Source organism: Zophobas morio, unplaced genomic scaffold (assembly GCF_036711695.1).
Source record: "Zophobas morio isolate AGI-343-1 ecotype UQ-CSIRO unplaced genomic scaffold, CSIRO_AGI_Zmor_V1 ptg000820l, whole genome shotgun sequence".
Classification (NCBI taxonomy): Eukaryota; Metazoa; Arthropoda; class Insecta; order Coleoptera; family Tenebrionidae; genus Zophobas; species Zophobas morio.
This window is the reverse complement of record NW_026972922.1, coordinates 53,724-68,380: the sequence shown is the minus strand read 5'-3', so window position 1 is coordinate 68,380 and position 14,657 is coordinate 53,724. Positions and strand designations below refer to the sequence as shown.

Genomic DNA, 14,657 nt, shown 5'->3' with positions numbered 1-14,657 from the left:
TAAATTAGAATAACCGATCGGCCCTTGTTTATATTTTTAATTTAACCTATCATTAAGTAATCTATAATATCTGGATTAATTCATAAATTCATTGTTGATTGGAATATTAAGTAAAATCTTGTTGAGGGTACTTAAAGCTAAAAAGTAAAACTCGCAATGAATATTTAACATTTATTTTGCAGAGTGTTTTCAAGTTAGTGGAGTCCTTACTTTAAGTATGTCATTCTAAAGAAACTTATTTAACGGAGAACACATAACATAAACTTGATAATTAGTGATTCCCTTCGTAACCTTCTTAAATTGTATCTAGCTGCAACCACAATGCCAATTTTTTTAAAGCTTATTAACCTATTAATAAAAGTACTTAAATTAATAGGATTGGGACAAGATAAGACAAAACTTAGTTGACCTCCTCTGCCTCGCCTGGCTTTTTCATATGGTTTATTGACAAGTATTCTTGAAAAAAAAGTAAAAAAAAAGTAAAAGTTAAAAATGTAAGTAAAAAATTACACAATTTTGTAATTTTTTTAAAGATAAGTTTATATTAATAATGAGCTTATAGAGCTTTCAATTTATATTTTGTCATATTTTGGTAACATATTAAATTCGAAAATCGGCGCATTTTTGCGACTCATTGTCTTCGCGGACGGTGAACTTCATGAAGAAACGGAAATATATAAACTAGTAATAACATATTTCTGTGATAAACTCTTTAAAAAATTGTTGAGTTTTAACTAAAATATATCTACAAAGTTTTTCTTATAACCAGTATGTACCTACGAGCTTTTCTTAAACCGAACCTAAGCAATCCTTTTTTAAACTGCTAGACCGTTGACGATAAACTAGAAAGAGTAAAACACTCATCGAGCAAATACGAGCAAAAACAAAGCTGAAAGAAAAACCCCATTTTCCCTTATTAACCGTAAAATTATATTTATACTCTAAATAGATAGTAAATCAAACACTCGTGATTAATTATAACATAGCGTCAAATATAAATTAACTTAAAAATGTATTAATTAAGTTTGGTGTCAAATGAAATTGTATGTTGTAATATCATGTAGTTAAGAAACCCTGATAAAACAAATAAAGAAGAATTACTAAAAAGGTCTATTTATGAGTCCTATCTATATACTAAAATTTCGGGTGCTGCCGACCAATGAAATTGGGGACCTCGACCAATGCGCTTCCTTGCTTTTGTAATTATTTTAATTAAAGTTTTTTTTTGTTTTACAAGATTTAATTTTCTTATCCAAAAATTTTGGCTTGCTGTGGCCATTCTATATTTGGTAATTTTTACTTTTATTTTTGTGTTTTGTATAGGCTTAAAATTTTTAATTACCACACCCTCTGATCTTGTACAACAGAAACTTTCAAGTGAAAAAAAAAAAGAAGTTGATCTATAAACTTTTTAAAGGAATATCCTGATAAAATTTTAGTTAGACCATCAGTATGAATTTCTTTAGTAGGACAATATCGGGGTGTAATTCCTCCACAGATTACTTCTTTCACACAATGATAAGATACGTCTATATGTACGTGCATTGCTGGTTGGTCGTAAATCATTACTTCTAATGGTGCTGCGGACCTGTTAATTTCCTTAAAAATTGTTAAAGCCATTTTACATAATAAGGCAATATATTTTGCTTCGTTGAATGAAGGTGCAATAAAACTTTGCTTCTTAGGTTCCCAGTTTAAGGAAGAACCGTTAGCCGCAGTGACTGCTTTTATCATTTCAGAACTAAAGCTGGAGTCATTATACATTGTAAATTACACTTTGCTTCCTTTTACGACCCTTAATTTATGAGATTTTGGGCCCTTTAAATATTTTAGAACTTGTTTGCCGGCTTGCCATTGTTTTTACCTGTAAGTCGTAAGATGAGAGAGTTTACCAGCAGCTAGAGTAATGTCGGGCTTCGTACTGTTAGATAGGTACTGCACTGATCCGAGTGGTTCATTGTAAGGACCATGGATGGCTGTAGCTTGCTTAGGTAGTTGTCATAGGTGCCAGGCAATTTTTGAGTTTAAAAAATTATACTCAGTTAAAATTGTTAGATTGCTGCCGTTTGGTCTAAAGAGATTTCATTTTCAGTAATATTAAATCTAATAAAGCTAGTATTTGGTACTTCTTTGTAACCAGAATATAAGGCTTTAAGTAGCCTCCTAGGTCAACTCTGTATCGTGTTTAAAAACTCTTAAATCGTCGACGTAAAAAGAAATAATGTATTTTAAACAGAAGTCCATTAAATAAAAAACGCATGGCACTACTAGTGATTCCGTTATAACCAGCTTGTCTAATTTCATAGAGTGCTTTATTCAAAGAAAGACATTTCCCTGTTAAATCTTGTTTGCAAAATCAAGCAAAACCAATAATTTTACTAATAATTTTACATCCATATTGGCTTCACAGATGCATTTTTAAAATAAAATTGTAACCTGTTCAATTAGTTTTAATGTCTAGAACTATCAGAAGTCTAGCTGTTTTTCTTTAAATATAACAGGACTTAAGGGTTGGTGATTGTCGATTCCAAAGAGCTGTTTGTATCTTTGAATACTAATTCTTGCACGGTACGTGACATCTTCCTTCATTCTAAACGTTCCAAAAGGTGTTCTTTAGTTCCGAGTGAATAGGGACCCAGATATTTTTTAAAGTAGTATAACGCGAATTTCAGCGCCGAACATAAAGAAAATTAATTAATATATTTAGAGTACTGAAGGACAAACTTCAGTTATAAATATTCACAAAATTAAACTCATTCCATGTAAAATAAATAAAATATATTTTTATTTTAAAATATCGGTGCTATTAAATATTATCGCAATAATAAAAGTCAATAAGATATGCCACAATAAATAATGGGCTAGCATAAGGACTCCGGGGTTGTAGACGAAAAAACCGGAATTGAAGAACTAATCAAAATTATATCCAGTCAACTTCGTTAATTTTTTAAAAATGACCTATTATAGTAATATTGTAACTATCAAGCTGCAGGTAAAGCCACGTGGTGCAATGGAGGCCAAGTCAGACTGTTTTTATCTTAAGCTTAGCAGTAGCGAACTTCATTAAAAAGCTGTTGAAAAGCTTGAATGCTTTACAATGATAATGCTGTGATGAAGCTGTGAGATATTATTTATTAGTTATTATACTTAAAATAATGCAAATAATGTTTTTTAATAATAATATTTGGTTTTATGGTAGTTTTTTATAAATTTTAAATTAGAAGTGAATTTTTGTATGTATCGTAAATAATTTGTAATGATTATAAAATATACTAAAAGGTTAAATGAAAAAGGCGATGTTACCGTTTCAGCTCCCATGGTGTGCCTAAATTTTCTTTATATATATATATATTTTAATTATTACAAGCAGGTTCGCTATAGTAAACTAGCTTTTCGATGTTTAGTAAAAAAGTATAGCACGGATATTTCCTATTCTCCGATGGTAAAGCGTTATAATTATTTTTTAAATATAAAAGTTATAAAGTTTTTACAAAAGTAAATTATTTGTTTAATTTTTTTACTTAAGGGATACTTTTGTAAAATATATTGAACTCTTTACGATTATCTTTGGGATATTTTATTAGACCTAAAAAGCAGATTAAGCAAGTATATATATTTTTAAGAGAACATAAATATTTTTATATACTTTAATTTATAAATTTATTGTTATAGATAATTTCCAAATGCTTTATACAATCGAGTAAGGCAAGAGACGTTGAATTTAGGACTAATGCTTCTGATCGGCCTCTAGTTTTACAGTTTGCTGCTAATAATTCTTCTGATTTTGCAACTGCTGCGAGGTGATTGTAGTTCATTTTGAAGACTATAAATTTTCAATTTAAAATAAATTTATTGAGTATAAATGTTTCGCTTCTAGATGATAATATGTTTATAAGAAATCTTTAATATAATTTAATATTATACCTGATATCTTGTAATTTTTATTTTATATTTTTTAGTTTACTGTAAGGATTATTGCTTTATGATATATCTATAAAAAATTGGTAAACAATTTAAATTAAAAAAATTTATTTAATATTTTTATTTATGTAAAAAAACTTTTTTTTCTAATTATTATTATATGAATTTCTCTACCTTTCACAGTATAGTTTCTAAATTCTGCGATGCGATAGATTTAAATTGTGGCTGTCCGCAATCGTGGGCTGTTCAAGGCGGGCTTGGCTCTGCGCTCATGAAAAATCCTGTTAATATTTTTTAAAATAAATTTTTATATTTACATAAAAATATATTACATAATAAAAATAAAATATATAATTTTCAACTAATAATAATAAATCTAAATTTAATAAATAATTTAATTAATATTTTTTCATTATATTTTAAATTTATATATATAAAAACTAAAAAAAATATATATTAAAATTTTTTTTTATTTTAACTGAATTGGAAATTTTTTTTTCTAATTTATTATTTTTTTTATTTTATGTTTGAGATTTTGTTCGTTAGTTTCAATAATTTTAAATTTGTTATTGAAAAAAAAGTTTTTTGTGTAATTTTTATTAATTTATAATTTTTTAAGTTTATGTTTTATAAAAAAAAATTTCGTTTTTTTAATTTTAATAATTTTATTTATAAAAATTAAACAAATGAAGAAAAAATGCTTGAATTTTTTTCTTTACATTTTTAAATTAATGTTGATAAGAAAAAATATTCGTTTGTTAATTTATTAATCTTTTAATTAATTTTTTATTAAAATTTTATAAACTTTTGAAATTTTATTCTTTAATTTTTGTGATCGGTTACTAAAGAAATTTTGAGATTTTTATTTTTATTATTTTATTTTTTGTATTTTTATTGGGAAATAATTTTTTTATAAAATATTTCAATTTTTTTAAATTTTTGTTCGATTAATAAAAAATTTTGTTTTTTAATTTTATTTTATTTCAAATTTTTTTAATAAAATATAATTGAATAAGAAAAATTTTTTGTAAATATTTAATTTTTATTAAATTATTTTAATAAATTAATATTAAGAATAAGTTGATTTTTTTCTTTTTTTATTAAATTTTCTGATCGATTTTTAAAAAAATTTCGTTTGTTAATTTTATTTTTATTTTTTAAAGTTTATAATCGATTAGTAACAAAAATTTTGTTTGTTAATTTTTTAATTAATATTATAAATTTCATAATTTTTATTATTTTTTTAAATTTATAATCGATTAGTAAAAAATTTTGTTTATTAATTTTATTTTTCTAATTTTTTTATATTTTATTGATTTTTAAAATTTTTTTTTTAAATATTTTTACTTGTTAAGGAACTTATTTCTGCAATGATTAAAGAAGCTTACAACGTTGTTGCCGTTCCAATTTCTTTAAAAGTTCGAATTCTTCCAGATGAAAAGTTATTTTATTTTTTTTAGATAATAAAATCGTTAATTATTTTCTCTTCTACGTTTGTTTATAAATTTTTTCCTGTTAAATTTAAAAAAGTTTCTCAGACAATTTTTTTAAGCTGAAAACCAGCTAAAAAGTTTTTGTTTATTTTATTATATAACTATTTTTTCTACTTTTGTTTAAAAAAATATATATATAAATTTTTTTTTAACTTTTATTAAAGTCTTTTTAATCATTCGTTTTAGAATTTTTTTTTTAGCTGAAAAAAAATCCGTTTGAAAAGTATTTTGTTTATTTTTTATATATAATTAAGCGTTAATCATTTTTTATTCTGCTTTAGTTTAGAATTTTTTTTATTTTTTAATATTTTTATATAAAGTCTATTAAAGTTTTCTTAAACATTTTTTTTGTAAAAAAATCTGAAGACCATTTTTCATTCTACTCTTTTTATAAGTTCGAAATTTAACATATTTTATTATTTTTTAATTCTTCATTTTTTCTATTAATTTACTCTGAAAAATCTAATAATTATTTATAAAAAGTATTTTTATATCAGTTTAATGAAAATGTTTTTATTCTACTTTGAGAATTATATATAAATTCGTTAATTTTTTTAATTTTTTAAATTTTCACGTTTAAAATTTTCTAACACAATGTAGTGATAAAAAGAATTTTGTCGTAATTTATTGTATAGAAATATTTATATCAACTCAATTATTTTCTATTCTACTTCTGTTTAGGTTTTTTAATTATCTCGAATTTAAAAAATAACAATTTTTTCTAGTTTTATAATTTAAATTTATTTTTTTAAATTTTTTTTAAGACTTATTTGGTTAAAATTTAATTTTTGTTATTTATTATTAATTAAAAAAATTTTGTCTAAAATTTATTTATTATAAATTATTTATAAATTTCATTAAAATTATATATATTTTTTTTAAAGCGGAAGATCATTTTCTATTCTACTTTAGATTTATTTTTTATTTAAAAAAAAATAAAGAACAATATAAATTTATATAATAAAACTAAAATTTTATATCATGAAAGAAAATTATTTTAAGAAAATAAACTCGTGATTAATAGAAAAAAGATCATTAAAAAAAATTAAGTTGTAATTTATAATAATTAAGGATATTATAATTTTATTAATTAACATTATTTTATTATTATAACATAAAAAATTTTTTTTGTTCAAAATTTTTTTATAAATCATATTAAATTATTTTTATTTATTAGAGCAGAAGACTATTTTTTATTCTACTTTTCTTTAGATTCTTTTTTTAAATAAATAAAAAATAATAATTTTTATAGTTAATTAAAATATTTTTTATATAAAAAAATTATTTAATAAGTTTGAATTAAAATTTAATAAACTTAATTTTTAATTAGTAGGAAAAAATTACCAAAGTGTTAACTAATAATCAAGAAAAGTCATTTTTTTTTTAATTAATAAATATTATTGAATATTTAAATAATTTTTTATCCAAAATTTATTTATTAGAAACATTTATATATAAATTAAGTTTGAGCGTTAAATATCATAAAACATTATGCCTTAAAAATTAATATATTAGAAGTATTTTTATATATTATTATTATATACAATAAATAATTTCAATTTATTGTTTATTTATTATAAATATTTTCATATATTATTAAAATTTATAATATAAAATACTTTTTTTTTAAATTTTTTTTTAAGTTTAACCGTTGAATTCGCCCGGAGAGCCGAGATGGCTGGTGCTTCTTTTATTACTGTGCACGGCCGCACGCCCTATGACAATAGTGCGCCAGCCAATTATCATTCAATAAGACTGGTTGCTATTTAATTTATATGATTGCTTGTTTTTTCCCTTAATTTCATGTAATTTTGAGGATTTTCTTAAAAATAATCTGATTGGTTTATAATTTTATATTTAAAGTATAGCTGGCTTGCCTTTACGTTGACTTTCGTCTGTATAACCATAATTATCCAGTATTGACTGCTTAATAATTTTTTTAACTGATTTATATTTGTTTTATTCACAATTTAGTTGTTATTTTGATTAGCTTTCATTGGTTGCTTTTAAAAAATCTGATTGGTTTAAATTTTATGTGATTATTATAGTGGGCTCGCTTTTTCCTTTTACAATTTACGGTAATTTGATTTGTCTGTGTACCATTTTTTTACCGGGAGTGGCTGATTTGTAAATTTGATGATTGGTTTTTTTTTATACTAAAAATTTTTTTTTTGCTGGCTTACTCTTCTCTTTTGTAATTTAAAGTAATTCTGATAATTGGTTGCTTTAAAGTTCTATTATTGGTTTATTTTTGTTTATAAATAAATTATTAATTGGGTTAATTTTTTAATTTATGGTGGTTAATTTTCATGAATTTTTTTATTGGGTTAGTTGTTAACTAAATTAGACCTTTTCATTACAAGTCAATTTTATTTGCTTTATACGTTGGTTAATTGGTTGTTTACAGGAACTGATTTAAAGAAGTTTGATTAATTTTTTGTCTATGTGGTTATTTGGAAATTTTTATTTTATTTTTTATATATTTTAAGTTTAAAACTTTTTAATATTTATTTTTCTGATGTATTTTTACATGAAGTCTCATTGGTTACCTAATATGGTTGTCAACTTTGTTACTCATTGATTATCTTTACATAAATAATTTTTTTCAATTGTTGTTTAATTAGCAATTTACATATCTTTTTTGCTATTTAAAGAATTTAGTTTGATTTTTTATTCACAAAAAATATATATCTCTAGCTATTTTAAAACTTTAATATGATTGGTTTGTTAAAAAATAATTTTTTAAAATTTAAAGCAGTTTTTTATGATATTATGATCAGTTAATAGTGTAAAATACTAACTTTCATTGTGTTAAGTTATATATATATTCTTTAAAAATAATATAATTACACATTGCAGCTTATAAATTTTGCGTTTTGTAAAAAAAAAGTACAACGAAAATATAAAAATGTTAAAGATATATTAAAACATTTAACATTTATTATTACTTTTATTATTGCAGTAAAAAAAAAAAGTAATAATAATAAAATAAATTCATTTTCAATTTTATTTTTTGAAAATTAAAAATTTTTAGTTTCAATGTTTCACTAAAAATTGTATGTTTTTAATTTTTTATGGGCGTATAAAAATTCTTTAAATTTTTTTAGTGAATTTCCAGTTACGGATTATAATTAATAAAAAATTATAGTGAAAGTTTAAAAATTTTATTTTTATGTAAACTTTTGCTTTTATTTAGTGTTAAAGAGTTTATATTTTTATATATTTATATTAAAACTTCTCCGTATTCTGTTTCTTTTTCTATTATTATAATGTTAATTTTACTTAGAAAATTATCTTTTTTTTTTTGTGCTTATACATATTATACTTCAGATATTTTTTATATTATTTAACGACTATTTACGTATTAAATTTTTTTTTAATAATTCAAAACTTTTATTTATTTTTTATTATTTTTTAATAAAAAAAAATATTTGCAGGTAAAAGAAAACGTTAGTATCCCTGTTATTGCTAATGGAGACTGTTTTTCCGTAGAAGACGCTCAAAAAATTTGTTTATTATTATTCCTATAATTATTATTAATACCAATTATTATTATAATCTTCTACAATTCACTATTTTATTTAGTTTACTTTTATAACTACCAACAATTCATTATTATTTTTAGTTACCTTTATACTATAAAACAATTTTTTTATATATTACTTATTATAATTACAAACAATTTATTATTTTTATCATTATTTTTTTTAATATTTTTTTGCAATCACCGACAATTCAATATTTTATGATTTTTTTATAACCTTTTCAATTTCTAATTTTTATCATTTTTTTTATTATATTTATAATCTTCAACAATTCATTATTATTTTAAGTTTATTTTTATAATTGCCAACAATTTATGATTTTTTCACTACTTTTTTTAATTATATTTATAATTAACAATTTATTAATTTTTTTTAATATTTTTTTATAACCCTCAATAGTTGATTATTTTTTTTAATATTATTTATATAAACATGAACACTTCCTTATTCTATATTTTCAAACAATAATTTAATAATATTTTATTTTAAACAATTTATAATATTTTACATTATTTTTTTCTAATTACATTTGTAACTACCAATAATCCATTAATTTTCTTAAAATATTTTTTATAGTCTTCAACGATCTAATAATTTATTAGTCATTTTTATAATCATAAATAATTCATTATTTTTTCACATGTTTAAACCATTTAATAATTTTTATTATTCATTTTTTTAATAACCATCAATTTCTATTTTTTTTTTCAATATTTTTTAATGATCATAAAAAATTCAATATTTTTTTATATTTTAAACAATTTATAATTTTTTATAATATTTTTATAATAGCCTTAAACATGCAATGTTATTTTTATTTTTATTAAAAGATCTTTTTGTAATTTTTTATAATTTTAAAAAGTTCTTAATTTTGTTAATTATTTTTATATTTATAGTCACCACAATTTATTGTTCTTTAAATCAACTTAATTGTCTTAAACAATTCATTAATTTTTTTATTTAATCTCCAACAACTTATTACTTTTTTGTCATTTCTATAACCACCAAGAGTTCATTATTTTAGTGCAGTTGACACGTGCTAATGGCGTGATGGCTGCTCGAGGGCTGTTAGCTAATCCGGCTATGTTTGCTGGTTTTTTTTTTGAATTTTAAAAATAATTATCATTATTAATAGTTTTTATTATTTTATATTATTTTTGTTATTTCTTATTATTATTAATAATATTTATTTTTCCTGTTTAATAATATGTTATATAAATTATATATTATTATATTTACTTTGAGCATCAATAAAACTTTTTCTTATTAATAAATTTTATTATGTATTAATATATTTTTGCTTTAAATGCATTTATAATTATTATTATTTTATTATTTATATTTTATTTTTTCTTATTTATTTTTATTATTGTTAAAAATGATTTTTTTAGATTTTCTATTATTATATTATTTTTACTTGTTATTAAGTTTATAATATTTTTTCAAAACATGTATTATTATTTTTACTATATCTATTATATAATTTATTTTTACTAAATTGTCCATTTATTATTATTTAAATTAATTTTTTTTACTATAACACTACTATATTTATTTATTAAACTTATTATTTTTATATATATTATAAGGTTTATTTTTTTGCTGTAATTATTATTAACGTTATCATAATTACTGTTATTATTATCTTCTTAGTAAATATATTATTACTACTAAATAATTTATTTATTATTATTTTTCAGGTTATAGTTATACTCCTTGGCAGTGCGTGCAAGACTTTGTGGATTATTCACTTTTATATGGAACTTCTTTCAATATTTTTCACCATCATCTTATTTTTATGCTGGAAAAAGTTCTAAACAAGTTCGGTAATAGAAAGTTTTATTATTATTCATTTATAAAGAATTATTTAGTTTAAAAAGTTCTCATTATTATTAAAAAACTTATTTATAATAAAAGTTTTATTATTATTATTAAAAATATTTATTATTAATAAGTTTTCACATAATTTTTGTTATAATACTTTTATAATATCAAAAGTTTTTCTATTATCTTTCTTTTTTTTAATATAAAGTTTTTTATAGTTTTAATAATATTATAATTAGTACGCAAACTTTTTTAATTATAAAAAGCTTATATAAGTTTTATTTTTATTATTATTATACAAACTCTTCTTAGTAATAATTATTGTATGAGTTTTATTATTATTATAATACAAACTTTTTAATAAAAAGTTTAGAATTACATGAATCATTTTTTATAAAGTATTATTATTACCATGTTATTATATCAGTTTATAAATATTGGGAAAGTTTTATTTTTATAATTATTTTGATAATATTATATTAGTTTTTTAAATATATAAACTTTTTTATAATAAAAAGTTGTATAATTAATACCATTTATTATATTATTATAAACTTTATTATAAAAGTTGCATTATTATTATTAATATTATTATATTATATAAACATTTTATATTTTAAGTTATTAGAATATAATTATTATTATCACTATGCAAACTTTGTCATTATAAAAGTTATATTATTATTTACGTAATATAAACTTTTTATTATTAACTTTTATATAAATAAATATTACATATAGAAAAGTAATTAAAGAAAAATTATATATTAATAAACTTTTATTTAAAAATGAATAAATAAAAAAGTATTAATATTTTTTATTATTATGTAAACTTTATTTTATTTTAAAGTAATATTTATTATTATTATATAAACTTTTTATTAAGAAAGTTATTATTAAGTTTTATTATATTTTTTATTCTTATAAAAATTTATTGTTATTCAAAAGCAACATTTATTATTATATAAACTGATTATTATTGTTATTTTTATAATTCTTATTATAATTTATATTTTTATTATATAAACTTTTTATTATTAAAAAAGTTTTGTTTATTAATTTTATTTATTTTCTATTATAATATAAACTTTTATTATTAAAAAGTTATATTATTAAGATTTCTTATAGTTATTATTATTACTGCAAAAATTTGTAGTTTGATGTAAACTTTTTATAATAAATTATAATAATTAATTAATGACAATAAAAGTATTTTTTTTTAATTTTTATATTTTTTGTGTTAAAGTCTTTTTATTAATAGTTTTTAAAAAAATTTTTTTTATGAAACCTAAATTTTATTAATAACTTATTTTTTAAAAAGTATTTTATCAAATTTAACACCATAATTATTACATAATAAAATATTTTTATGAACTTATAACTTATTTTGAAAGTATTATAATAAAAAAGTATATCTTCAAAATTTTATTATCATATAATAAAATATTTTTCATAAAACTTTATAATTTTTATTTATAAATAATTTATAATTAAAATATTCTTAATATATAATTAATTGTTAAAATGTATCACGCGGATACATATTTGCATCATTATTTGTTATGCCATCTAAGATTGGTGCGTTTTTATCGGAGGTAATAATCTAGTAAGATTATTACCATGTGTATGTATATTGACTCCTAATTTTACTTTAAAGTCGCAAGCTGGGCCCCCTTCCTTTTGGGTCAGGAGCTCGTGGCAGGCAGTGGTGTGAGCTGGTGTCTGCAGGAGGTCTCGGTTCTTGGGCCTAGGGCTGCCTCTCCAGCGGTGGTTTTTAGCGGATTTCCACCACACGAGGCTGAATGGCGGGAACCCGGGCCCGCTACTTCCCGATTTTTAATCCTTCAGAACAGTCGTTATACCTTTACAAAGAGCGTACACTGGTGGGGCACTCGCTTAAGGTTTTTAAGAAGGATTGGCCGTAGTATGCCAAAAAAAAAAAGTCATCAGCTTTTGCTTTCCGTTCCCTGTTCTTAGTAAACTATTATAGTTTTATAATTATATAATAAAATAATTTATATGTTATATGAATTTTTCTGATAATATTGCTATAACAAAAAAATTATTTTTATTATTAAAAATATTATAATTATTATTTTATTTATTTCTTAAAAACATAAATTTCTAATAAATTTTTTTCTAATGAAGAAGTACACTCTTAAAATATTATAATATTTTTTAAAAAATTTACTAATTACTAATAAATACATTATAATATTATTTGTTTAAAACATTAATTATAAATTTTTTTTATAAACTTAGAATATCTTTATTTATATATGTTTTATAATAAGAAGTAAATTTATAACTATTATTATTATATGATTAATTATTAAGCTTACAATTTTTATTATAAAATATTATAATAAAAAAAGTATCTCTTAAAAATAACACTATTATTATATTATAATAATTTTTTGAAAGAAATTTTTTTATAATTATTATTACCAAAAAGTATACTTCTAAAAATTTTATTATTATTATATAAGATAATACTTTTTACAAAAGTCATTAATTTTTTATATATAAAATATTATTATAAATAAAATAAATTTTTTAAAAATTTTATAATATTACTCAAAATATTTTTTATAAAATTTATAGCTTTTATTAATAATTATTATAACAAATTTTATTTATTAAAGTTTTATAATTATAATTTTTATATAAAGTATTTAAATAATAATAGTAGTGTAATAAAAAATTATTTTATAAACTTTTATTCGTTTAAGTTTTATATTATGAACAAAAGATTTTTAAAAGATTATTGAAAAAAATATTATTTTTGTTATGAAAAGTATTAAAAAAATCATTAATATTTATAAAATTTATTACTTTTTAAATATTTTAATAATTTTTTTAGAAGCGAGATATTTATTTTTTAAATATTTTTTAAATAATAAAGTTTTATGCAATATTTATTTTTTTATTTTTTAAAGTAATTTTTTATTGTAATAAGTAAATGTTTTATTATTAATCTTATAATATCAAAAAAAAAAATTCTTACTTTTTATATTTTTACAAAGCAAAAATTTATTAGTGAAATATTTTTATTTAATAACGTTTTGAGATTTAATTATTTATTTTATAGTAATTATTAGTGATAATAATCTTAAAGTTTTAATATATTATTCTTAAAAAATAAATATATATTTTTATGTATATTAAAAAAATTTATTACTTTTTATTATTTTTATAGAAACAAAAAAATTTTATTGATATGATTTTATTTATTAAAGTTTTATGAGAATATTTTTTTTATTTTTGCCATAATCGTTATTGAAAAAACCTGAAAATATTATTATATTTTTATAATAATATAAAGTATTTTTTTAATATTGTAAAGTATATTTTTTCTTATTTAAAAATTATTAGAAAACTTATATACTATTTTTATACTAAATTTTAGTAAAAAAGTTTTTTAATAATATTAATTAAATATTTTTAAAAAATTTTTATTATGAAATACGAAAAAAATTATAATAAAATTATTGTTATTATTAAATCTTTTTCTTAACAAAGGGATTTGTTATATAAATTTATTGTTTATATTTAAATTTATTAGTTTAAGTTTTTTTTTGAATTTATTGTAACAATTTTAAATTTAATTTTTTAATAGAATTTCGAGAATTTAGTACGTCCGCGTCGGTGGCCAGCGTGCTGGAGTTTTTGTCTCGCTATGGAATCCACAATCACGAATAAAATATTTTAATAATATTTTGTGATTTTTTTGTTATTGACAAGTTGATTATTTAAAGATTAATAAAAATAAATTTTTTAACACGAAAAAAATATGTAAAATTATATGGAAATATTAATATAAAACAACAAAGTTATTATATTTTTTAATTTCGCCTACTTACAATAGAAACTA

The 14,657-nt window shown here is 19.3% G+C and overlaps 1 protein-coding gene across 1 annotated transcript; it reads left to right on the top strand.

Moving 5' to 3' along the window:
- The first annotated feature begins 3,064 nt into the window (after window positions 1-3,064).
- LOC135121978 (tRNA-dihydrouridine(20a/20b) synthase [NAD(P)+]-like) lies at window positions 3,065-14,485 on the top strand. Its single transcript, XM_064046239.1, has 12 exons — window positions 3,065-3,119; window positions 3,280-3,319; window positions 3,371-3,442; window positions 3,527-3,606; window positions 3,673-3,800; window positions 4,105-4,204; window positions 5,277-5,362; window positions 7,058-7,172; window positions 8,852-8,924; window positions 9,984-10,052; window positions 10,660-10,785; window positions 14,403-14,485. The coding sequence occupies exons 6-12, from the start codon at window positions 4,193-4,195 to the stop codon at window positions 14,483-14,485; spliced, it is 564 nt and encodes a 187-aa protein (XP_063902309.1). The 5' UTR covers window positions 3,065-3,119; window positions 3,280-3,319; window positions 3,371-3,442; window positions 3,527-3,606; window positions 3,673-3,800; window positions 4,105-4,192.
- The last annotated feature ends 172 nt before the right edge of the window (window positions 14,486-14,657 follow it).

Coding starts and splice junctions, on each gene's coding strand:
- LOC135121978 (XM_064046239.1), top strand. Junction 7,173..8,851: donor ATTATCATTCAATAAGACTG/GTTGCTATTTAA, acceptor AAATATTTGCAG/GTAAAAGAAAACGTTAGTAT. Junction 10,053..10,659: donor TAATCCGGCTATGTTTGCTG/GTTTTTTTTTTG, acceptor ATTATTTTTCAG/GTTATAGTTATACTCCTTGG.